We start from the raw sequence: 25,875 nt of genomic DNA on the forward strand, positions 1-25,875 counted from the left end.
GTTTTTTATTATAACCTCAACTTAAAGCTGAATTATTGAGAAATGTTGGCAATCCAAACACTTAAATGATAAGATGTATGAGCTCATTGAATCAAGTGATCTGAATGAGAAAGAATGCTGAATCATTAACCATTGAATACGAGTATCACTTTAGGCTACATGAATCTAATAAGTGGAATCTGTGTTGATTTTATTGTGGCGGTGCACCATGGCAACATTTCTTCCACGCTATCGGAAATAGGGCAGACGCACAATAGTCACGGTTGCCTTTTAAATGATCCCCCCCCCCCCCGTTGGCTGCCACTCACATTGCAATTTAACAACAAGTAGAACTATTCAGAGGTTATTGGGCCCATCCAGTTTAACTCCACATACTGTTGTGTTGATGTAGTTTATTGTCAAAACATTTGCCTTCTTCGAGTCCACCAAAACGTCACTGCGGGAGATGGCTTTAAACGCAGACACCAAAATCAGGGTAAGAAATGAATAACTATGGCTAACATTACAAGAAACATAAACAGGCTAGCTTGCTTACTGTTACCGATCTCACAATGTGACTTTTTGCCCAAAGACAGCATTGTGGAGAGTGAAACGGGAGACTAGAAAAAGGCGTTCAGGTAGTTTGTGTGTTGTTAGGATGACTACAGTAAATCATAGGCTCCGGTTATCTAAAAGATTTTCAGTGTAATGGCTCAATATCTAAATGATTTCGACAGTGTGGATGAGGTCGTTATAATTGGATGGCCTGCAGCTTCAAGCACAATTTGTTTGGATACAAGCGTTACATTTTGGAAGATAGACGGGATTCTGTACAGCGATGCCTGTGCCACACACACACACACACTCACACACAGCAGAGATGTGTTACAACACGCAGCACCATGCACCTGACTGGGAAAGGAAGCGATATATTTCAGTCTGGGCAGTCCACTCTCGTCCACCGCTTTGTTTACACAAACGCAGCTCTACTCTACTCTAAATGGCGAATTTTGACAAACAAGCTAAAACAAATGCTGTCAGTTTGTAGTCTAACTGTTTATCTTAGTTTGCCTCAAATCTTGAAATTTGGACAAAGTCTTGTAAACTTAACTGCTGGCTAAACTAACTATCCTCTGATGGAGCATTTATGGATGTATTATAAGACCAAAACAAACCAACGTGGCTACTAAATATGCACGTGAATGACGCAATATTTATGTTCACTTGTTCATTCTTGATGATGATGCTGGTTGTATTCTGGCCCTGATGACCCCTGACCTAGAACTAAGTATAAATTAAGTCAGTTTGCACAATGATATGGTATTAGGCCTAGGTCCAATTTGTTAGGAATATCAATTGTAGCATAAAATAGGATGAGAAATAGTATTGTTTTATTACAATTCTGTACAACAATATTGAATAGGGTAATAAAATGGTTGTTGGGACAGACCTGCCCCCACTGCTAAAATAAAATCCTACAGGAAACACTGTTGTTCATTTGGTAACGCCAGAAGAAGTAGGTTTTTGACACTTTTGCTGTCCCTGTAGTTGTTTTGAAACTCCCGGGCCAGTGGCAGTGATGAATGATTTGGGTTTCTGTTTTATTGAAACGTGAAAGTCAGTTCTGTCCCTCAGACAGACACTCACTCATCTCGCCCACTCACAGCATGCGCACTTTATTAGGGGGCCCGGACCCCCCACATACCATGAAAACGGGTGATGTCTGTCTTGCATTAACACACACACACACACACACACACACACACATATAGACACACTCTTTTAATTTTCTCACTACAGCTAGCGAGTGTGGCTTGCTCATTTGGGCTGCCATCTCCCTGCGGTGACGCCGTCGTGCCTCTGTCTTTAATGTTTTAACACAGGGAGCGAGCCAGTCAGTCTAGAGACTGAAACATCCAGCTTTAATGCAATAGACTGAGGAATTAAGACTGCGGTGGCTCTGCCAATGAGGAAAGGCTGACTAACGCACCCAGACATCACACATGTAGAAAGTCCCTCGCTTGCTGTTTAACATTTTAAGAATTTCACGGACACGCTCATCCGGAGTGAATTACTGTCACTGTGATTGCACTATAAGCTACAAGTGCTACATCAACAACATCAGGAGCCAATGTTAAAGTGTGGCAGCTCAGAAACAGTGTTCTGGTAGTAATAACAAATATTCATGTTTTTAGTTCAGAAGAATATGTAGAGAAGGTTTCTATCTTTTCAGTGACAGCCTTCAGCATTGGCATGCAGAGCTAAGAGATTGGGATTGTACAAGGTGATAGCTAACGTTCAGAAGAAGTTTGAGGGGAAAAGTTTTGGGTTTCTTCCAGTTTGAGTTTAGTTGATCTAATCAACAGCAATTGCCGGCAAAGTGATAAGGAGGTTACCTTGTCGGTATCATAAAAGGTAGTGTTCCACTAAGAGTTGAATTCATTCGGTCACAGCGGGCTGCTGACTCAGTTTATAGTACCACAGTTATCCCTGCCCCCGCGTAACCTTACATTTAAAATATTCCACGCAGTGGGTATACAGGGTACACAGATTTGAAATCGGTATAATGTTTGTACTTCATGTAGGCTACCTAATTCTCTCTAGGATCAAATGTACAGATTGTGAAGCCACCTGAGGCAAAAACTATGCAGTATGAATAAAAATGACTTGACTAATCATAGCCAAGAGTGTTAATCAGTGCACAAATATGCACATTCCTGTCTATTTGCTCTTGACACACTCCGGCTACTCTATTGGCTGTGGCTGAAGTTTTATGACTTCAGGAGAATTTTGATAGACTTAGAACCTATTTCAAATATAAATGCAGAAAGGATAGGTTTGTTTGATTCTTTACTCCTTTTCTCGCATCACAGTCTCATCCATAAACTCTAGCATGGTCGTGCTGCTTGTCCTACTAGTTCTAATCAACAGTGGAGCCTCTTTGTCTGTGTGGAAAGTAGGGCTGCAACTAACGATTATTTTAATAATCGATTAATCTGTCGATTATTTTTTCGATTAATCGATGAATCGGATAAAAAAAAGCATTAATTTACATCAACTCAATACATGCATACTTATGGTTTTAGTTAATAGTTGTGTAAAGGTAAGTAACCCAAATAGCAGAGACAGACAGACAGACACACACACACACTTATTCATTAAATTATTACCATCATTGTAGTAAGTGCAAGTTAAGTTCGTTTATACACCACACACTATTATATTTGTCAACAATAACTGATATGGGACAAAGCACATAATATATACATAACAGATTGAAAAATTAATGGGCCAAAAAAGGCGAGTGAATAAAACCGTGTATTTAGTCTTGCTAAGTATACCACCCCTGCTTTATTACTGTTATTACCGAGCTAACGCTAGCTTGTCATGCTAGTCTGCTGGATAACTAGTAAACGGCAGCACCAGAAGAGCTACTGGAGAGACGGTACGTTCCTCACTTCAGACCGGAACAGAAGTAGGATAGTGTAGTGACTTTACCCTGCTGTTGAACTCCCTTCCTCCTCATCAAGGACTCCAACATGTTTACGTTTTAGGTGCTGACTCATCACCGTGGTGCACCCGTGCCATGCCGTGTCGCTTTTGCTTATCTTGCAATTAACACGTTTTTGATTTATTTAGTGTGAAATGCTCCCACACCTTGGATGACTTGGGTCGTACTGATTTCTCTGCCTCCGCCGAGTGTTTCAGAACAACGTTACGGGTCTCTCCGGTCTCTCTCCGTATTTCCTCTACCCCCGCTCTGCTCTTTTTTTCTTTTCTTTCGCTCCGCGCTGCTCCGCTCTGCACTCAACTAAATTTTTTTTTTTTATCTCCGCGACTAGGTGGCCTAATAGTTGCGCGACACAACAAATCGATAATTAAATTCGTTGCCAACTTTTTTAGTAATCGAATTTTATCGATTCGTTGTTGCAGCCCTAGTGGAAAGATGCTGAAAGAAGAGGGGGAGGCGAGAGGAGAAGATGAAATTTGATTGGCATGGAGTAAGAGAATGAGTCACTCATCCAGCTCCCTGTATTTGGTGCGACGGGCCTATTTGTGTGTGTGTGTGTGTGTGTGTGTGTGTGTGTGTGTGTGTGTGTGTGTGTGTGTGTGTGTGTGTACACCAGCGTTCACATGGCTCAGTCCAATAGCTGAAGTCACCAAATTTTCATTGTTGGCCTACACCGCGGTGTGTGTGTTGATGGAAAATGAAAGTCGTCTGGCGACCAAACCACAACACAGAAGTTAGATTCTAATGCAGATATTTATCTTCTCTCTCTCTCTCTCTCTCTCTCTCTCTCTCTCTCTCTCTCTCTCTCTTCTGCTTTGAAGTCCCCTCTACAACACCACCGCTCTGCAGATCAATCCAGTTTCACAACAACCTCGACCAGTTTCTGACACCTTCAAGTTGTTTGTAGGGATTATTTTCCATCGATAGTCAGTCTAGTAAGAGTAAAGTTTGTGAATTAAGGGTCTGGCAGAATGTTCTTTTCTCATTTCTAGGGATGTAACAATGCATCGTGAATCGGTTAAAAAATTGGTTTAAATGTGTAAAGATTACAACCGGTTGAGAAAAGAAAAAAAAAAAAGAATTGCCATGTAATTTTTAAACAGCCTAGGTGACACTAGTTAACATACAGCAGTGAGCGTTAGCCTACCGTTAGCTAGTAACATTAGCTGGCTAACAACCATGGACAGAAGTAGGAATGGCTCCTAAATGTCTTTTGAGCAGTATAATAAAGTTATAATGCTATAAAACATTAAAAAAAAAGGAAAAACGTAAGTTAAATGTATTTGATAATTTATTTCCCTGAGGGAACACTTAATAAAAGAAAAAAAAAAGCCTTTTGGCTGTACATCATTCACACAAAGAATTACCGTATTTACATTTTTACAAACTTACCAGTTTTGGATGTCCTTAGTTACATTCAGGAGGAGCTCATTATAGCTGAATGTTTTACAGGGTTGTCATTTTCTGGAACGAAGGCATGCTCGGACACATCTCAGAGCACATGTACGTGCATGTATGTGCGCTTATTCCTCTCTGGGAATATAGACCTGAAGCTGATGGGCCTCCAACCTTGGCTCATGCGCTGCAGATTAGGAGCTATATTGCGATTGCTGCGATTGTTTATTTTGTCAAGTGACCACAGAAACATGCAACAGGAGCTTCCCCTCGATATGAGAGTATAATAAGTGACTCCTGAATGAGCACACACATAGACACACACTCGCATCACACCAAGCCAGGGCTGGCTTAATCAACGCCTTGGCTGCCACCACAGAGTATTCCAGGACGCGACAGGTTTCTGTCTGGCGATGTCACAGATTAGAGTGGTTTAGCTGTCTCAGTTGTAGCCGAGATGATTTATACACTTAAAGGCTTCACTTTGCAGTCCAATGCCTTACTCCTATGGCAAACAGTCAAACTCTTTACTTTCTCCTGTGTCTTAACTCTTTGTCTGCAGACTTGAACATGGCAGTGCAGCTGCCTGTGTTCCAAAACTGCTCATCCTAAATTGTGAGGCCTTGTTTAGTTTGGATTGCTCGCAGTCTATGGGAAGCATTGTTCACAGCACAAGCTATTTGGAAGATGGATTACTGAGATGGAAAGCAACCACATCATCCTCAAGAGAACCAGTGGGCTGCTTTAAGCCATACAATGCCTCTTCATTGATGTTACAGAGTCTGCCAACAAACCTAGTGTTACTCTGCACAAATTTAAGGCATCAGTAACAAATTGTCTCCAGGCAGCTCACCTAATAAAAAATGGAGCATCTAGGCTTCAGTCTCAGACCTTAATAGCTATTAAAACTTAACGCACTCCCATAGAGAAAATGTATGTATAAAACTGTTAATATGAGCATATGTAATCGTGAGCTAGCTTTTTGTACACTTTATCTACTTTTGATATTCGGCCAGCTTTTCTTCCCATCTCTCTCCTTATGTACTTCTCAATTCCTCCATTGAAGGGATTCACACATACTTTTCTTTTGTTTCTCGGATTTTCTGTCTTTTTCTGGGACGCTTTCTCTTTGACTTTGGCCTCATGCTACATGTTTGTTCCTTGGTTGGGAAATGAACGAGCAAGCCCATGTTCAGCCTACCTCTCATATCTCTAACATAAGGATTTTATTAGGACACCTATTTCTGTCTGTATTTCTGTCTTTATCTCGCCTCCCTCCCTAACTCTGAGCCAGTCTGCCCTCCTTCCTCTCTCAGTCTGTCTCTGTCAGTCTGTTCATCTGTCTGTCTCTCTCTGTAAGCTTTATGTAATGGAGGGATCATGTGAGAACCGAGGTGAGGGTTCACCCAATGCACCTGCGGACAGCCATCCTCCATTTCCCTTTGATCTTGGCTGGATTGTGTTTCTTTTTCTCAAGCTGCCCTTCTACTTTTCTTCCTGCTCCGCTTCTCTACCTTTCCACCTGATTTCCTCCTTGTCCCATCTATTTCTCTGACTCCTCCCTGCCTTTAAGCCACTGGCTCCTCAGGTCTAAACTCCATTCTTTACGGGTAATTATGAGATCAGCTCAATGAGGTGCAGGATTTTTTTAAACAGTAGTTTGAGGCTCAAGACTCCTCAATGAAGCGGTGTTAGATTGTCTGTTGTAGATAGGTTATTTACACAACGAGGTAAAAATGGAAACTCAGACAACCAGGTCTGCACGATCAGTAGTTCATCATCTTAAACTTAAAATTGACCTTTTTGTTATACACAGATTTTATAGAGTGCAGGATTTCAGCAGGAATTCATGTCAAAATTTAAAGTAAATATTTTAATTTTAAGTTAGTTTTGCATTCAAATGTTAAAGTGATTTTTTTGTTTTTGTTTTTTGTTTTTTTTGTTTTCCCATTTGTTTTTTTTATTTGTGTTTTTCCTCTAGACTCTGACTTTCTGCACATGCCAGTACAGTTTACGCCCAACGGAGATTCCCCTTTTGCTGCTCTGTACCAATCTATTTCCTGCCTTTTTGTGTTGTCCTGATCCCATCCCTGATAAACCCCATCCAGATTTCAGCAGATAGCTGGCCCCCGGACATTTAGCCTGGCCTGTTACCTCTTCTGTGCTCTCTGTGCCCCTGAATCATTACCCTGCAGAAAGACACACACCGACCTTTGCAATGGCTAAATATAGACCCACCAAAGAATAGGAGGAAGGGAGGGAAAATAAACGAGGGGATAGATGGATAAATGGAACAGCATGTTAAAGAAAGTTGTTGGGGAGAGCACGTAGACTAGGAGGCCGTTCATGTTTATTCTTCTGGCCTTCTAGACAATACCCCAATGATGGCTATCGGTTATTAAGAGCACCATTGCAACTGTGGTGACGTCAGCGTTCCTAAGAAAAGCAGACCTGTGTGTTGAACCCCCTCACCCCTCGACTGTGGCTGTACAGATCCTGTGTTTCTCTTGGAAAGGAGAATACAGGTGGCTTTGGACTGCAGGCTAATAGTAAATGAGTTTTCCTACCCTGTACTTGGCTATAATTAGAATCCAATGAGGCCTGAAATGGTGTGTTGCACCTCCTCCTGACAATCAGAAATTCTTCCTGTCTGGAGTAGAGCTTGCCAGATAGTACAAAGAGCTTTGGGTTTGTTTGTCTACTTCAGTTTTCCCTGACTTGTAGCACTGCATCCAGATCTCTTGTGCTGTCGAGCAATGCTGCCGACTAATTTGAAGTAGCTATAAAACAAGCAGCGTAACGTAGCTCACATTGATCAGCGCTGACGCTTAACTGGCTGCCGATAAGGACCAATTCAAGTGCCATGCACTGTAGTCTGTAAAATCTCTGCCAGTTTTTTTTCTTTAAAAGATGCTCTGGAGGAAGATTCTGACTTTCTACACCTCAAGTGTCAATAAAAACTGCTACATTGCCAGTAAAAGCACACAAAAGCTTATTTTAATATGCATTTTTATGTTTTTTTTTTTTTTTTTTTTTTAAATGCAAACATAAAACGAAAGCCTAGAAATAGTAGTTGAAATGTGCCTTAATCTCAGATTTTCTTTTTGAAGCTGTAAATTTGACAATTGCAAGCAACACAAGTTTCACTACATTTGCTAAAATGGTCCGACACAAAACTAGAGAACTGCTCTCCCTCCATGCTAAGGACAAAATAACAAGTCAGCGATCTCTCGCCTCGTACATTATACGTACATTACTGTGTTGCCTAGTCAAGCTTTGTGGATGTTCCTGTAACAGGCCTGCCATGTTAAAGTTAGCAGAAAAGCATTTATAAAGGAGGCTTATGTATAGAAGCCAGTGGCTACAGATAACCCAAACCGGCCAATCTTCATCACAGGAGGACTTCTGCTTGAAAGGGACTGAGGACGACTTGTGTTTCAGTTCGTGCAAAAGAAAAACTGGCCATAGGCAGTGATTTGCTTGCAGTGTAAATGTAACATAAAATTTAGGCTGAGTTAGACTCTCTCCCTCCTTGCCTAAGGGCTGAGATAGCTAAATATCGCAGGGTCGGTTATGATACTTTGTACACAACAACACAATTTGGCTGTTTGTTTGGTCTTACTGCTCCTTTTTCTTTTTGTCCTTCTCCCACTCTCTTGCTGTCTGTCTCATACTTTATCTGATAACCTCTTTGTACTCACATTAACCACCAGCTGTAACCGATGCTCCTCAGTTGTGCATCAGTCGCACCATCAGCTGTGCGGTCTGATTTTCCGTGTCTGTCTCTGTTGCTATCAATGTGTTGCCACTGAATCATTTCAGGAGAAGAAAATGTTACTAATATACAGTAATTCAGGCTCCAATTGATCTAGATGGTTGTGAAACATTGCTCCTCCAGTGCTTACAGGACCGTGCAAAGTGTCCTTTCTGTTGTAAACACGGCGTGACAGCGCTGGAGCTGGTCAGGCAGCCTTAGACGGATCACACCCTCACACTGTAGCTCTCTGGATCTGCGCCCAAACTCTCAACTCTTTTGGCAAGTTTCTGTAATTTAATCATATTTTGTCTTGTCCGTCGTGACTCGGACATTTATTTTTAGAGCTAAAAGCTTTTGTTGCTAGGAGACGGTGTGTCTTAGGAGATGCTGCGTGAGGGAGGGACAGAATTAAAGAGGAAAGAAAGAAAAGATGGCAGTGGTGTTGAGGGGGAGCAAGGCGGAATCTGTGAAAGCTTAACAAACGAGCAAGCTATGAGTCAGCAGGGACATCTGCAACACACGCGCGGTGGGCATGGTTGCTATTCCCGTGTTCTTTGTCTGTGTGCTCTGTGCACCCACGCATGAACCCTCTTACCTCTCCCCACTAACCTGTGTTGTGAGTCTGTGTACTGTGTGTGTGTGTGTGTGTGAGGGAGATATTAGCTCGCCCACTTAGATTTAATCCACTCCTGCTGTGTGTTGTATGCGTCAGCCTGTGTCCGTGCATGTGCGCATATGGAAGTGTGCACGTGTATTTTTTTTCTCCGGCAATCACCAGTTTGTACCCCGTTAGACAGCAGTGTTGTGTCTGTGTCACAACGCCTAACCTGTCCCCACCGACGAGAGCCTTACTGTCTGGTGTATGAATCATATGCTCGTACCCCATTAGTAATTTGCCTTCAAATAGCTATTATGAACTATCACAACCAGCTTGTCTGTCTTCTGGCTCACTCTCCGAGCACCATAGGAGATCAGAAAGCAGCATGCGGTTTATTAGTCACCAAGAGCAGGCTTGTTTATCAGATAGTTTTTCCCTTCCTTATTCATTTTACTTTTGTAAGATGTTTAGATGCCACATTAAAAAAACAGTGCTAGGTTGTGAAACTACAAGAGCCACTATTTTTGTCGCTCATCACTTATATTTGAAGTACATTACCGATGAATTCTGCTGTTCATAGAAAGTTTCTAAAACATAGCATATACATGAAATGCAGTATCTCAAAAAAGTGAGTACACCCCTCACATTTTAGTAAATATTTCATTATATCTTTGAATGGGACAACACTGAAGAAATGACACTTTGCTACAAGGTAAAGTATTAAGTGTACAGCTTGTATAACAGTGTAAATGTGCAGTCCCCTCAAAATAACTCAACACACAGCCACCCTGTCTAAACTGCTGGCAACAAAAGTCTACTGACTACTGAAAAGTCTACTTGGAATTAAAATAGCCCCACATCATCACTTACCCTTCACCATACCTAGATATTGGCATGGTTTTATTTCAGTTAGCCTAATAGCTGGTTTGATTTGCATTGAGAGATGATTTTATGGAAAGTACCCCATGCCAATCTCTAGGTATGGTGAAGGGCATGTGATGATGTGGGGCTATTTTAATTCCAAAGGCCAAGGGAACTTTATCAGGATGTATAGTATCCTGGATCTATGAAATAACTGGCCTTTAAAAATAAAAATCTGCCTCTATGGGAATTTAACATAGGGGTGTACTGACTTTTGTTGCCAGCGGTTTAGACATTAATGGCTGTGTGTTGAGTTATTTTGAGGGGACTGCACATTTACACTGTTATACAAGCTGTACACTTAATACTTTACATTGTAGCAAAGTGTCATTTCTTCAGTGTTGTCCCATTAAAAGATATAATGAAATATTTACTAAAATGTGAGGGGTATACTCACTTTTGTGAGATACTGTATGTGTCCTTACAGGTCCCAGCACAGACGCACTATTTGTGAATCGCATACAAAATTCATTCATTGGAGAATTGTGAAAAATGGAAAGAAAGTTGAGAAAAGAAAGGATGCAACCCTCTGCCCCACTGGAGATCTTGCAAAATTTGGTGTTTAGTTGGACACTAAAACGTCACCGCTTGAATCTCTTAAATCTATTCTAAAGTGGGAAGCAGATTGCGGTAACTCAACTTGTGTGTGTCTTCATTATTTAGGCAGACGTTGATCACAAGGGAGCTTCATGCAATGTGTCGCCCATGCAATACTTGGAGTTAGGTTTTCTTGCTAAGTTTAAACTCCTTTTGACAACATGGACAGCACTAAAAAATGTAAAATCTGCCTCCAGTGCTTAGTCACTTGAGTTGTATTTGACCTGTTGCTGTAGTGTGGCAACACTCCATTGTAAACACAAGGTATTACATGTGCAAGTTCATTTTTGTGGCCTATCTATGAGTGGCGTTCTCATAGGTCTGATGGGTACAATCTTTTATTCCTTGTGGTAGGATTTTCCCACTTTCAGTCAGTTATGCATGTCTACCGGTACCTACCGGTACTACAACAACTACTACTCCTGCCAGTACATCTTCTGCTACTACTACTACTACTACTAATATTACTAGTACTACTACTACTATGGATTAATGACATTTGCCGACACGTAGCTGTGCTTTGCACAACTAATAGTGGACTTTGATTTCACCGTATCCAACTTAGTTAGTTTTTCCATGACTCACTTTAACTCCATTTACACCTGCTATTAAAACGTCATCTGTATCTGGATAAGGGGAAACACATGTTGAGGCCGGCTGTCAATGCACGGATCATTGTGGTCAGAATTTGATTGAACGTATCGGGGCGTTGAGACCCATGTCCGCTAATTGTAAATGCAGTTCACAAGAATTCAGACTGTATTTTTTTTTTTTTTTTTTTTTTGGGGTGAAAGCACCACCCATGTCGTTAGGAATTTCATTACTCTGGAGATTGTCATCACAGCTTTACAAAAAAGACTGATCGTTACCACCAGTTGTTGCTGCTTTAACTGCTCCACTGTGAAGGAGTCCCTGAGCATTTGAAGCAGTTACAAACACTGGTGCAACAAAAATGACCCGGTAACAGTTGTGTTTTCTGACCAAAAAAAAAAAAGAAGCGGTGAAAAGACTCTTTACACCTGTGTTGAAAAGTAAATATCAGGCATGCTGTGTCATTTTTAATAAACTGACACCTGCCATTTTTGTTTCGTTTACTTTACTGTTTCCAAACCTATTCATAAATGAGCTCACGATGCAGACAGTGAGAGCACATACTGTGTAAATAAAAAAATAAAAAAGCCGTCATTGATTTAATTACCATCTGGGCACCATATCCAGATAAAGTTCACTTTACCCTAGGATTAAGTTGCCAGGTGTGTCTTCTTTTTTCAACTCTTACACAACTTTAACAACTCCCCTTTTCCAGTTTTTATGGTCTTTTCTTTTGTCGGTTGTTTTCTGTGGGTTATTGTCTGATTTTATGGAGCTGCCCCAAAGTGGTTTCCTAACAAAATGTTGAGAAGGTAATAAAGTGCTGAAAACATTAAACAATTCCCTGTTTAGTATGTCGGATTAGTGGCCCTATAGCCTACACGGATACATTAGACTGTGTTTTGCGACACTGGTCCCATTACAGCATGATACAACAACTTTTATATTATATCAAGCAAGACTGTGCCATGCGCCGTCACTGACACAACCCATCAGTGTTATAGTCTGTCAGCCTTGGGCATATCATTGTTAAAAGTTCACTGTCACTGCGATATAGATATGGCAAACTTTGTGGAGTGTGGGAAACTGATTGTAACCTTGGTATTTAGGATAGTGTGTTTCTTTACAGTTACATAAACACACACACCAAATTCAGCATTGTTATATTGTGCCCATATGTTTCCCACCCTCTGCTTTCTCAGCCTGATTGCCAAGACACATCTGGTCCTAATGGTGTGTGTGTGTGTGTGTGTGTGTGTGTGTGTGTGTGTGTGTGTGTGTGTGTGTGTGTGTGTGTGTGTGTGTGTGTGTGTGTGTGTGTGTGTGTGTGTGTGTGTGTGTGTGTGTGTGTGTGTGTGTGTGTGTGTGTGTGTGTGTTAGTGTGTGTGTGTGTGTGTGTGTGTGTGTGTGTGTGTGTGTGTGTTAGTGTGTGTGTGTGTGTGTGTTAGTGTTATGCAGCCTGGCCTTGTGTTGAAGTGCTGTTGAGTCTTTTACTGCCACCCACTGCTTTACAACGCATAGCCTATACTTTTAACTGTTGGATAATAGTGTGTGTTTGTGCAAGTGTGTGTTCTGATAGTAGTTATAAAACCATAGCTTATATTTTGTCTGCGCATATCTCAAGGCCTGTTAATCTGTTATAACAGTGCTGATTTTCCAGCTTTGATGGCGATAGCGTTGAAGTTTTGATATGACTGCGGTCTCTGGGAACAGATTGGGCCGAAATGCTCATCACCAGCTTTCATGGACGAACTGCAGCCACTTTGCACCAATGGCGTAGTCCGAAATGTGTTGAGGATTTCAACATACACGTTTCATCCTTGATTCTGTGATTCCCAACATGTCTCATGTCTTGCATCTACTCTACTAAGTAATTGCTGTTTTTCTATTTTTACTCATATACTGTCTATTCTTCTTTACTGAACTGTATTTTTCTCTCTTTGATAAATCTGGACCGTTTTACACACATTTTTTCCCCCCTATGTTTATCTCCAGAGCAACACAAAACAATGTTCGAGCACATAAAATGGATGCCAACGGGTTTCTTGCAAAATGTAACATGCCTTTGAGTGCCTAGAATTGCCAAACCCATGCATACATAGACAAAGTCCTGACTATTATTCACTGTAAACACAAGCTTTTTTACACCTATTGTGTTGGTGAAACAGCTCCAGTCAAGGAGACAATTAACAGCTTCAGAAGGATAATGGTCTATCAGGTGCAGTGCGCCAACGACTGGAGACAAGCAAAAGACTAGACGGGGTTAAAGAGCTGGAGTAAACCCAGATTTTTCTTGTCCTGTCAACAGGGTTGGGTACCTTTCGCATCTGAACCACTACCGGTACCTGGAATTCGGTTCCCGGTACCCAACGGTACTGTTTTCGGTACTTTCCCTCTGTAATTCCCCAAAAAATTATTTGAGTTGTAAAAATAATTCCAAACCTATTTACTTAGAACATTATGTTATTTATTTAGAATATTTTACACTGACAGAAATTAAACAAAAACAAAAATAAAACCCCTCCCTCTCTCCTCCCAAACCCGTCCCTAAAACCTTTCTTGCTCACTGTAACTTTTATTCTTGTATTTGTATATGATTCTATTTTAGCCTGTTTTATTTTCATCATGGCCGTTTTGAATTGCTCTTTAATGTTTCATGTAAAGCACTTTGAATTGCCTTGTTGCTGAAAGCTGTTGTAGCAATAAAGTTACCTTGCCTACAACCTCAGCCTGTCAGTCAGTCCCCAGGGCACAGAAACCACCGTTGTGCCTGCTCGTGTCAGAGGAAGTGACACCTTTGTTATTAATATCCTATCACAGTTTTTAAAAACTGTAACCACACTTGAAACCACTTTATCTGCATCGCCGTGACTCACCGTGACTTCAACCAAACTGCAGACCCGACGTAGTTTGCTCCGTGCTTACACCTCAGCACGTGAGTGTGTGTCGGACCTCCGCTCTCTGTCAACGTGCAGAGAGGACAGATAAGCTTGCGCTTACTCTCAGGTACCGAAATTTGGCACCATTTGATTTTACGTGAACCAATACTCTGTAGTACCGACGTGATTCGGTCAGTATCGTTAAAAGTACCGGGTTCGGTACCCAACCCTAGCTGTCAATCCTCTCTTTGAATGTGCCTCTGTTCATGATCATCCAGCTGTAACACCCCTCTTCTCTGTCCCCCAGGGTTTGCCTTTCCGGATTGGGCCTACAAGCCCGAGTCGAGCCCAGGTTCCAGACAGATCCAGCTGTGGCACTTCATCCTGGAGCTGCTGAGGAAAGAGGAGTACCACGACGTCATCGCCTGGCAGGGAGACTATGGAGAGTTTGTCATCAAGGACCCAGACGAGGTGGCCCGCTTGTGGGGGGCGAGGAAGTGTAAACCACAGATGAACTATGACAAGCTTAGCCGAGCTCTAAGGTGAGACTAAAGTGGGTGAAAAAGGGTTAAATAAAAGTAGGATGACGCCTTCACACTTAAGCCCAAATCTAATGTAAACAGAACTACATCCGTGACTGTTTTTGGACCATACTTGCCCCTTAAACATGTTTTTAACTTAGTTTATTTGGTCCTTTTATCTATTCGTTTAAGCAAATAGAACATTGTCACTGAACACAGACATTTTCATCTGAAAGCTTAAAGGTCACACTTCCTATAAGACACACACTGTACCTATCACACCGGAAAGTCAAGGCACTTCTCCCAGACTGTCGGTCACATACCTGGTCAATGCCATCCACACTTGACACATGCCAAAAAAAGGCAGCAATGTACCAACAAAGTCAGGGAAGAATATGACTGTTAGCTTGTAAACATGGATGTATGCAATGCAGGATTTAAAATCAGTTCAGAATATTGACTTGAGGGTGCCTGGGTAGCTCACCTGGTAGAGCGCGCGCCCATATACAGATGTTTACTTCTCGACGCAGCGGCCACTGGTTCGACTCCAACCTCTGATGACACTTGTTATTTTACCAATAAATGACTAACACTGGCTTTTCTCGGTCTTTGCTCCAGTCTGAAAGGTTTTACCCATCCTTTGTAAGGCTTGTCTGGACTGATGATAACATTTAGCTTAATTTTTAGGTCATATGGTCTTGATAGGTATCAACACCAGTGGATTCAGATAATGGCAAGGAGCCCAGGCGGGTCAATCTCAAGTTACAGGAACTGGAATCATGTTATTTTGAACATTGTAGTATACAAGACTGGTGTTAAAATAAATCCAATTGGTTAGGGGTTAGATAACACTTTGTGTCCCCCAGTAGTGTTGTTTCTGTGTAATGTTGGTGACCTTGACATTTGAGCTTATTTCACCTTTTTTAATCTTTTGTTTCTCAGGTAAATTTGAGCTTAATTACAAAGGCATCAAATGTTTGTTTTTTTTGTCATAAAAGTGTATCTGCGCTTCGTGCTGAAACTCCAGGGTGACAGCAGATTTAGAAACAAACACCTTCCCCCTCCGCAGAGCACATGTGGGATGCTGCAGTTTTATTTAGCTGCCAGTCTGTTCATATATATATACACACGCACACACACACGCACACAAATACAAACTGCTAGTCATCAATGTCGCCTCCTGTTTTGTAGGTTGGTGTGGGCTATAGTTTGCCATGGCAATGATTAGTTACACTGCCTCATCACACACACACACACACACACACACACACACACACACACACACACACACACACACACACACCACGTGCACACGGATACATTTAACACCTTGTGTCAGCCCTCCTCCATCCCATCTGTGTCTTGTTTGTTACTTAAACCTTTTTCTGTCTTGACTTAGCCTCATAGGACTGCGTATTTAGAGGCACACAACTTTGTATAGGAATATATTTTAACACATAAAAGAGGGACAGTATGTATGGTGCTGATGTAACACATTGATTTTGGGTCACATAGGGAGAAACAATGCAACAGATGTGTTGTGTGCATAGGACGTCTAGCAAAAGCTTGTTAGTGATATACATTTATTTAACTTTCTGTAACCTGCTTTACATTACTGTCATAACAAAGTTGAAGTATATTCAGGACTCCAGAATGCGTTGAAAATGTTCGCTTATGCTGCTAACATTTCATGTGGTCACATTCATGCGAGTGCATGATGATCATTATTGTTGGTGCCCCCCGCTGGCACTTGCTGCCCTATGCACTGCGCGTGTATGTAGCGGCGTAGAACAATCCATTTAGTTGCATGTTCCAAAAATGAAGCAGTCTATAGCTGATTATTTTAAAAAGCAAAATGAGGAGAGAGACGAGGAGGAGGCTGGTGGGGAGGGAGAGACAACGAGAGGTTGGTTGAGACTCAGAGACCACTGATGATGAAGGCGCAGGCAGGGAAAGAAGAAAAAGTACCACTTTCAGCCACAAAGGCTAACGTGGTACCTGTGGTTGCGGCATGAGGGGAAAGCTATGCTGTGTGTCGATTGTAGGTAGGCAATGTGGCCCGTCCTTCGCAGGCAACTCTAAATTTGTTACTAGGTCAACACAGTTTAAGCTTGAAACTGTGAAGTTGTACAACCACAGTAAGAAACACCAAACCTGCATGGACCGATGCATGACCACAAAACACTGAGCCCCTCCTGACTTCTTTTCAGCTGTTTAGATGAGTCAGTCAAAATCGATTGCATCAGTGAAGAACTAGCGTATGCAAATTCAAACTCCTATTCATCAGCATCGGTGTCGCACTCGAGTATACCCAACGCTAGAGTCCTGATATCCGACAAAATGCAATTTATGTCACTCATTAGAAGCATTTTTAAGTACAGCAAAGATTTCAGATTGACAGATTTTAAAATGTGTGCCTAATGTTGATGTTTCAATTAATATGGTCTAGTTTCTGGTAAAGGTTTAGCGTAATCACTGGGATGAATTTGTTTTTAACTGAAGTAGCATTTTTTTTCAACTTTTTCTTATAGGTTTTATTTGGTGGAAGAATTAGCAGTCCTTAGTGCAATCCACAGTTATTTAATCTCTAAATTAAACATGGACACTAAATGGCTTGTATCCTTAAGAAGGAATTGATCCCACAAAGATTTTACTGTAAATAAACAGTCAGTTTGATAGAGGAGCATTTACTTTCTCTCAGGTCTCAGTGAGGGTTTTATATCAAGGACCAGCTGGAGCCAAACTTTGTTGTAAATGTCTTTACTGTGGTTTGTTAACCTTTTATATGAATCAACGGCTGTTAATTAATTCTGACATCTCTTAGATGTGAAGTCTTTGATTAATGCTTCTCTGCATCTTTGAAGTGCGTGTGTGCGTGTGCGTGTGTGTGCGTGTGCGTGTGTGTGTGTCTCACACACCTCTACATGTGTGTTCAATACGTAGAGGCAGAGTCCATACAGTCTTTTATTGTTTATTTGAACAAAGTTCAAACGGTCTTCAAAGAGCATGTGGCCTGGAGCGAGCCTGGGCTCAGTGTGTGAGATAGGCTGTCCCATAATGACTCGTGTGTGTGTGTGTGTGTGTGTGTGTGTGTGTGTGTGTGACACCATCAAAGTGCCATCCGTCCATCAATCTATCACGTCTGTGAACATTATGTCCTTCCAGCTTTTGCGGCACATACAGGCTGATATTGTGACCACCTACTCACAAATACTGCAGTTTACCTCCTACACCATGTGTAGTATGTATCGTTTTGATTGGGGGGGCGGGGGTGGTTGGTTCCTCCTTGCCATGTCCTTGTTCATTTTCCACTGTATTGTCCAATGCAAAAGTTGTCAAGTGCTGGACCTCAGAACAGATATAAGGGCCGGTCATTTCCTACTCCCGTCAACCAGAGCATGTGAGCAGTGCCAATTTACACTCCTCGCTGCTCACAGAGCCGTTTGTTCGGTACCTCCATGCAACCAGTCCCTCCTCGGTCACCCCGCGGCAAAAAGTTAGCTGGATGACGGGCGCTGGCATCACAGAGGGAGGGCGAGCGCCATTCATCTGCATGGGGTTCAGGTTCAGGCATGCTTTGAAATCATGGTGTGAGCGAAATTGGACGGGGATGGAGCAGAAGATAAGATGATGCTCAAACTTTTTTTTTTTTTTTAATTGATTTAATGAATGATTTTACTTAGAAATTCTAAAGGCAGGACTCCATTAGAGTATTGTATGTTTACTTAACTTTACTCAATAATTAGAGAACATTTTCCACCACTGCAGCCCCTTATACGTTTGGGCTTATTATTGAAATTACTTAATGCCCCTGTGTGAACACTGTGCGCTTTCAAATAACCACTGTAATTTGTTTTGTGGGTCCTCAGTTTTGTCATTACATGTATATATTTTCTGCATGCATTGTAAGTTTGAGCCTGTGTGCCTGCTCCTTTTGTGTGTTTGTGTCTGTATTACATGCGATGGTGTAGGTGTGCGTAGTAGTTGTCTCTATTAGAAGAGGCCCTTTACTCATTGAGTCATTGATGGGCTGATTGAGCTCCTGGTTTACACACACACACACACCTGCTCTACTTTGTTCTGTATTGTACCAAACTCCAGTGACTCATGCTCTCATCACAGTGAAACAGGGATACAGCTGCGGAGCACGGCTTCAGAGTGACAAATATTATATCCGTTTTTTAACGGTCACTACTAATGTGACTGATTTTAAGAAAACTAATATTTGACTGCACTGTAAGAATCTTATCTTATTTACTTCTTGACTATTTTGTAGGGCTGTAATGGTGTGCATAATTTGGTTTGATATTGTCCTCTGTGGAAATGCTGAGGTTCAGCATGAAGGATTTTGTCTTGGCATATTAAATAGCATTTTGAAAATACTGGCGGATTTAATGTTGAGTTATTGTGTATACAGAATATGAATCACCTCACAGATATTTGCTGTTACATTTTATTACTGTGGTTTTACCTGTACATTAGCAGTTATGAATCTTGTGTGTTATATCATGTCGGTTATATATACTATTGATCGTGTTAGACAGATGGATGTATAAGGAAAAATGGATCCCTGGATAAGGTAACTTTAAGATTGATGAATAGCAGTTACCTATCCTGTCGGATTTAACATTCAGCCTCTGCTGCTGGAGAACAGCTCGATTATAACTTATTGACAACAAGAGACATGTTTGTATTCAAGCAAAACTGTATTTCTATGTACAAATTTAGCCACTGAGTTCCTTTCTGCTCGATTCTTCTGGAAACAATGAATAATGTATTATATCTCTCAGAATGAAGTGGCCGGTCTCAGCTGAATGAGAGACACTGATTTACAAGTTCTTATGTAAAGAAAGATGAATGTAGTTTGGTCCTTGGTCTGTCGGTGAGTCACAGGGAGCCATTTTATCTGTTAGATGAGCTGTCAGCGGCTCACTATTCTCCCTTTCACATCGCTCTGTGTATTGGCAATGACTAATTCACTATTACTAATGGAGCCACCTGGGTTAGACCAAATCAGAACGGCTGTCCCACTTCCTTAAGTAATCACAGTAAGATTTTAGAATTTTACCGTGTGTGCACATTGTAAGCAGCTTGTTTTAATTATGTGCTGTACACCTGAGTAATTTAATTTTGCCATGCAGGTAGTGCTTTGTACAGTGACATTGTGGTTTCTGTAATATTAAAACGTTGTTTGTATCCTTTAATATGCTGTAGCCAACCAGCAAACAGCAATTCAGTTACATTAAACATACAAATCTCAGTGAGCTCAGTAGGGATAGGAATCTTTGTCCCGATTCGATTCAGAATCGATTCTTGACTCAATAAAAAGAAGGGGGGGGCCCCACTATATTTTGGCTACTACTTCAGTACACTGCAAAACCAAATATGGTGAAGCAGCGTTCAGTTTTTATGCACCACATATCTGGAACAAACTCCTAGAAAGCTGAAGGTCCGTTGCAACTCAGTTCTTTAAGTCGAGGCTGAAGACTTTTCTTTTTGATGCTGTCTTTTCTTTTGTTAATTTCTTCCACTGCACTGTAACTTTTATTCTTGTATTTTATACCTGTCTTATTCTATTTTAGCTTGTTTTTATATTTGTTTTTATGAATGTTCTTAATTGTGACTTTTGAATTGACTTGTTGCTAAAATGTTCTGTATAAATAAAGCTGCCTTGCACTGTGAATAATCGCTGGCCGGCTATGCAACTGTGAGTCATTTTGTGGCGTGCAGGAGAAATCTTACTTCAGATCATAGTTTCAGCTCATACAGTATATATGTGTGAACTTATCCATGGTTTTACACTTTTTAATGTTTGGATAAACCAAATTGTGGCCACCATCAGAGGTTTACCACAAGTTGCAATAATAATAATAATAACAAAACAAAAATGGGAACTCGCTGGGAAATAACCAAGGGGGTAAGCTTCGCTTCAGAACTCGAGCCATCTATGGCGCCATTTTGTTGCTAACTGGCCATCACCTCCTGTTAGCATTCCGCTGACCGCCATTTTTTTTTACGTCACTTGACTGCGAATAACTTTACATCAGAAATGTTTGAAGACTCTATTTGTCCGTTGTTTAGTTCCAAAGAAACACGACAATGTATAAAAGGCTCCATTACCATTGTACCTCACGTTATGGCTCCGTAGCAGACGTTTTTGTAAAAATAAGCTAACGATTGTGTCATAACCAAGTGACTTACTGTCGCATAGTAGAGGAATTACCGTATAGTACAGGAGAAGCTCGCAGGCAGTTTCGACTTACATGAGCTGTTTAGGTTTAATTACTAATGTTAACTAGCATCTTAGTTAGCAATAATTAGCCTGTGCCCATGTTATCTCCTTACATATGCCTACACTCTCCGTATCTGTAAGATTGGGAATGATTGAGATTTCTCTTGGCATAACCCCTTTCCAACTTTCAGACACGTTGCTCACGTCACATTCTCTCAGTTGGAGGCTGTGCAGTAAAGCTGGCTATCACCGGAAAAGGTGCTTCTAATAGCCTTCACTGGTCTCCGTCCAGAACAACAGGGTCTATTGGTCCATTATATACTGTCTATGGAAATAACACACTGTTTGTCCTTCTCTCTTTCTCGTTGTAGATACTACTACAACAAGAGGATCCTTCACAAGACCAAAGGGAAGAGATTCACCTACAAGTTCAACTTCAACAAACTAGTGCTGGTCAACTACCCCTTCATCGACATGGGCTCTGGTATGTACACAATCACATTTATGTACCTGGCATCCCAGGTTGGCACACCATCAGCTGACTGACACTGAAGAGCTGATGTCTCACTGGCGGAGTGTCTTAAGATATATTTGTTACAATTAACAAGCACTTAACCAGGGCTTTTGCATTTTGAAAGCAGGAATTGTAAGTTGTTTTTTTCTTTCCAGTACTAGTAGTTGAAGTCGGTGGAGTTATAACCTTGTGTCTGACCAATGTTTTTCTTCTGCCTTGATGATCCCCTGGCAACTGAAACTCATGGTTATTTCTGATGAAAAGTATGAAATCACACTTGACAGCGGGGACCTTCTTCAAAGAGTGTGTGCTCTAGCGCATACAAAAGGGTTTTGGCCTTCAGGTGTCTGACTTTGAGGTCCTTTTGTGTTAATATTACAATTTGATCAGCCAGAATAACTGCTAAACTTGACACTGTTTACTTGTTGGCCAAGAACAGAGTTTTAGATGCTACTACACTTGCTTCATGTAGCATTACAGGGAGGCAATTCTAATTTGATTTTTTTTGCTCCGATTTAGTTTGAAAGTCAGTCAGTTTGCAGTCGTCTGCAAAGACTGCTTTGGAGAAAAGGCCCAGAAGTTGTATTTAACTGAGACATTTAAATGTATTAGTTAGACATTTTCCAGTCAGTGTGGTGGACACTTTACTTGCCAAAGAGACCTCTTATAGGTACAGACAATCTAAATCAAATCGCATTCACATCAAGTATGTTCACCCCTATTTTTGCAAAGAAAACTCAATCAGATACTATCCTAGTAGAAGTACAAATACCAAACCGAGTTTGGGTGTAGTGTGTGTGCATGTATCGGCCTGGTTACTAAGACATCAGTGTGCCACGTCCCAGTTTATCCCTCTCCTCTCAAGTCGTCTCTCGTTCTGGTCCCGGCCACCCAGTGTAAACACAGCCCATATGGAGCGTTGGATACTGGGTGACATAAGTGCAGCACGAAAGTTTAATTATAGTCTCCGTGTGATGTGGCCCACACACTGACATGTTGTGATATGATGGTTTCATACGACGGTTACACACACACACACACATGCCCTAAGTCAATCTAGATTGATAGGCAAGTACAGACGCTCAAATATACACACTAGATAAACACACAGTTTTTTTTCTCATCGTCTTTGACACACATGGCTGTGCTTTTTAAAAAGAGAGACCCACACACACTCAGCGGTACTGGAAAAAAACAGAGGAACCCAACCCATGTTTGTGATGGCAGTAAGAGCGACTTTTCCAATATTTAATTCTGGCACGTGCACGGATGCCAAGAATGTATTGCAGTGCCAGTGTTGAGAGAGCGAGAGAGAGAGAGAGAGAGTGAGTTGAAAGAGAAGGGAACTTGTGGCTTTGTGTAACCCAGTGTTTTCTTTTGTGTGCCTGTGACCCTCTGGGTAAAATAGTTGGAGTTATGGGAGACTTGTGACCTACTCTCATTAGTTACTTTCCACCTTCTCTTCAGTTTAAAGGGCTGGTTCATCACAAAACAAAACCTTTTCTTTGTTGTTGTTTTCTCCCTTAGCCCCAGTGGTATCTCGCCATGCAGATGTTTGTTTTTTTGGGGTTTTATTTGTCCATGTCTGCCTTTGAGTGTTAATGGAAATCTTTTAAACGGTAGTGTCTCCTTCCAGAAGCAATGACCTGGTTACTCAGTTATCCACGAACCACTGTCGACCGTTTGCATAAGACTCATTTTATACCAAAGAAATTGTTCCTGTAAAAACCGCTCTGCTGACACGATGTCCTATGAATAATGCAGCGTAACATGGTCTCTGCTTCTGGAAAACAAACAGTCAAATCTGTTGAATTGTATTACTTTGAGCACCATAAATAGCATCCAATACACCTCCGTAGCATAGTGGTGGATGCAGAAATCTCACGAGACTTATATCTCACAAACCATTAGAGATGGGGGAGAAAATGCTCTATGCTCTTTTTTGGAATTTCCAGAGAACAGGGTTAGTCCTAACGTAACTTATAAGCTTGCTGCTCTTTCTGAAAAAATAAGGCGTGTTGTAGGGTGCTTACTATTTTTGCATTAATACCAATGTCAATGAGATTTTAATTGTGTATGTTTTTGGTTTCACTTTGGCCTGGTTTCTGTTATCAACCTTTTTTTTTTAAAAGCATTCAAACTTAACAGTGTTGATTTAACTAACTCACCCCTTCCCTTTTTTCTTTTTCTCACAGGTCGAGTCCCTCAGAGTGCCCCCCCAGTGCCAACTGGAGGCAACCACTTTCGTTTCCCCCCCTCCACGCCGTCAGAAGTCCTCTCATCCAGTGAGGAGCTGCGCAGCCCCGGCATGTTCAGCAGCGTGGCTCGCCGCATGGCCCGGGGCTCTGTGAGCGACTGCAGCGACGGCACCTCCACCAACTCTGAGCTGGAGGAGGCTATGGGGGCCGATGAGCGAGGCATGGGGCCCGAGAGGGCTTACAGGGGCCTGCTTCCTCCACGTCTGCCTCATGATTCTTTCTTCAGGGTCTACCCGAACCCAGCAGGGCTTGCCAGACATGGGCCCAGGGTCCACCCAGAGCCTCTGTCTCCATTCCCTGTCTCCCCCCTGCCTGGCCCCGGGGGTCTTCTGGCCCCAACTCTGTCCCCCGCCCTGTCCATGACCCCTACCCCCCACCTGCCCTACACCCCTTCTCCCTCCCTGTCCTCTCCCATGTTGGGCTCCCACTTCTCCTTCAACGCGGAGGACATGAAGCACTACCTGCAGGCCCACACCCAGTCTGTCTACAACTACCACCTCAGCCCCCGAGCCTTCCTCCACTACCCCAACATCATTATCCCTCAGCCCCACCGCCCCACCCCAGAGAAGCCAGCCGCCCATCACCTCCACGGGCAGCAGCACCCGTCACTGTTCTCTCATTCGCTCGGCCAGCAGCCAGGGGGCGGAGAGGAGGGGCAGCAGTACCCATCACCGTTCAAGCTGCAGCCGCCGCCGCTTGGACGCAAACAGAGGGAATCTGGGAGCTCACTGGCTGCTTCTTCTTCCTCCTCTTCCTCCAGCCAGTCCTCCTCATTCACAGGGTCAAGTCAGAAAATCAACTCTGCCTTGTCTGCCGGGCCTCCTAAGATCAAGGTGAGACTTTTATTTAACACACACAGACACAGAATGTGGTGTTTCCACTTTGTGGTTTCGGGAATTCCTCTCAAACATTTTTAGTATGAATAACATCCGGCCGTGAAATGAAATGTCACGATATAAAAATACTCTTCCTCTCCAGGTGGAGCCCATATCAGACATTGAGTCAGAAGAAGAGGTGGAGGTGACTGACATCAGTGATGAAGATGAGCTCAATCACATTGACGAGGACGATGAAGGTGACATCTTCACCAGGACCGCTCGTCACCATCCTCATCATCAGCTTAACAACCATCTCCGAGCTAACGGAAACGGGAGCAGCCACTCTGCCCCTCCACACGCTAACCCTGATGACGACCCCGATGATGACGAGGAGGTCTTCAAGACTCCTGCCACTCCTTCCCTTAGCGGCGGCGGCCTGGCCTTCCCTCTGATCCACCTGAAGAGTGAGCCGGGTCAGGCGGCTCCCATCAGCCCCGGGGGCACGCGCTGCATCCCACTCAAACTCCGCTTCAAACGCCGCTGGAGCGAAGACCAGAAGATGGAGGCGGACGGAGAGAGGGACGAGGCAGAGGACAAGAAAGTGAGGGCTAACGGAGAGGAGGAGGTGGGGGGGAAGAGAGAGGAGGTGGGCAGGAGAGTGGGGGAGGTGGAGAATGGGGGAGGAAGAGAAGGAGCAGGAGGGGTTATTTTGGGGTTGATGCTGCCACCGCCTCCCACCCAGCGCAGAGCGAGCTCAGAGCTGCAGAGGGCCACAGCACAGCTGTCTCTGGAAAACACTGGCTGCTGAACCACACACACACACACACACACACACACACACACACACGCACTTCTGAGTCTTGTCTACATACTTCATAGTTTTAGACCATTATGCTTTGTGCTTTCTTGACGGCAGTAGTGAACATTGCCGGTTTTGTGTGCTTAAGGTGAAAGGTGGAGACAGTAACTGAAAGGTGATTATATAAACACACTTAAATGTTGTACCATATTATGTAGGAAGTTTGTGCAATAATTAAAGGAGTTGTCGGGGCACTTTTTCCTGAGCTCACAGCACCACAAGCTCCTTAAATTACTTAACATAAAACAAAACAAAAATGTCCCCGCATGTGTAACATCTACATGCTCACAGTGTGTTTACGGACAGCATATTGACATGATTACCTCTCAGGTTTTGTCACTGTTTGCAGCATTAACACCTTTTACGTTTTACCTTCCTATGGTTCAGTACTGTTGGCAAGCAACCACTGGCCACATAGCCTGTGGAAAAGCATAAAGCATAGATG

The 25,875-nt window shown here is 42.5% G+C and overlaps 1 protein-coding gene across 1 annotated transcript in view; it reads left to right on the forward strand.

The window, feature by feature from the left end:
• Positions 1-25,379, forward strand: part of erf (Ets2 repressor factor) — a 39,229-nt gene extending 13,850 nt beyond the window's left edge. The window contains exons 2-5 of the mRNA XM_028598193.1: positions 14,536-14,770; positions 21,353-21,465; positions 23,691-24,586; positions 24,732-25,379. Of these exons, the coding sequence (XP_028453994.1) occupies positions 14,536-14,770; positions 21,353-21,465; positions 23,691-24,586; positions 24,732-25,379 (1,892 nt within the window). The remainder of the gene's footprint in view (positions 1-14,535; positions 14,771-21,352; positions 21,466-23,690; positions 24,587-24,731) is intronic.
• Positions 25,380-25,875: the final 496 nt, after the last annotated feature.

The sequence above is a fragment of the Perca flavescens genome, chromosome 14 (genome assembly GCF_004354835.1).
Source record: "Perca flavescens isolate YP-PL-M2 chromosome 14, PFLA_1.0, whole genome shotgun sequence".
Classification (NCBI taxonomy): domain Eukaryota; kingdom Metazoa; phylum Chordata; class Actinopteri; order Perciformes; family Percidae; genus Perca; species Perca flavescens.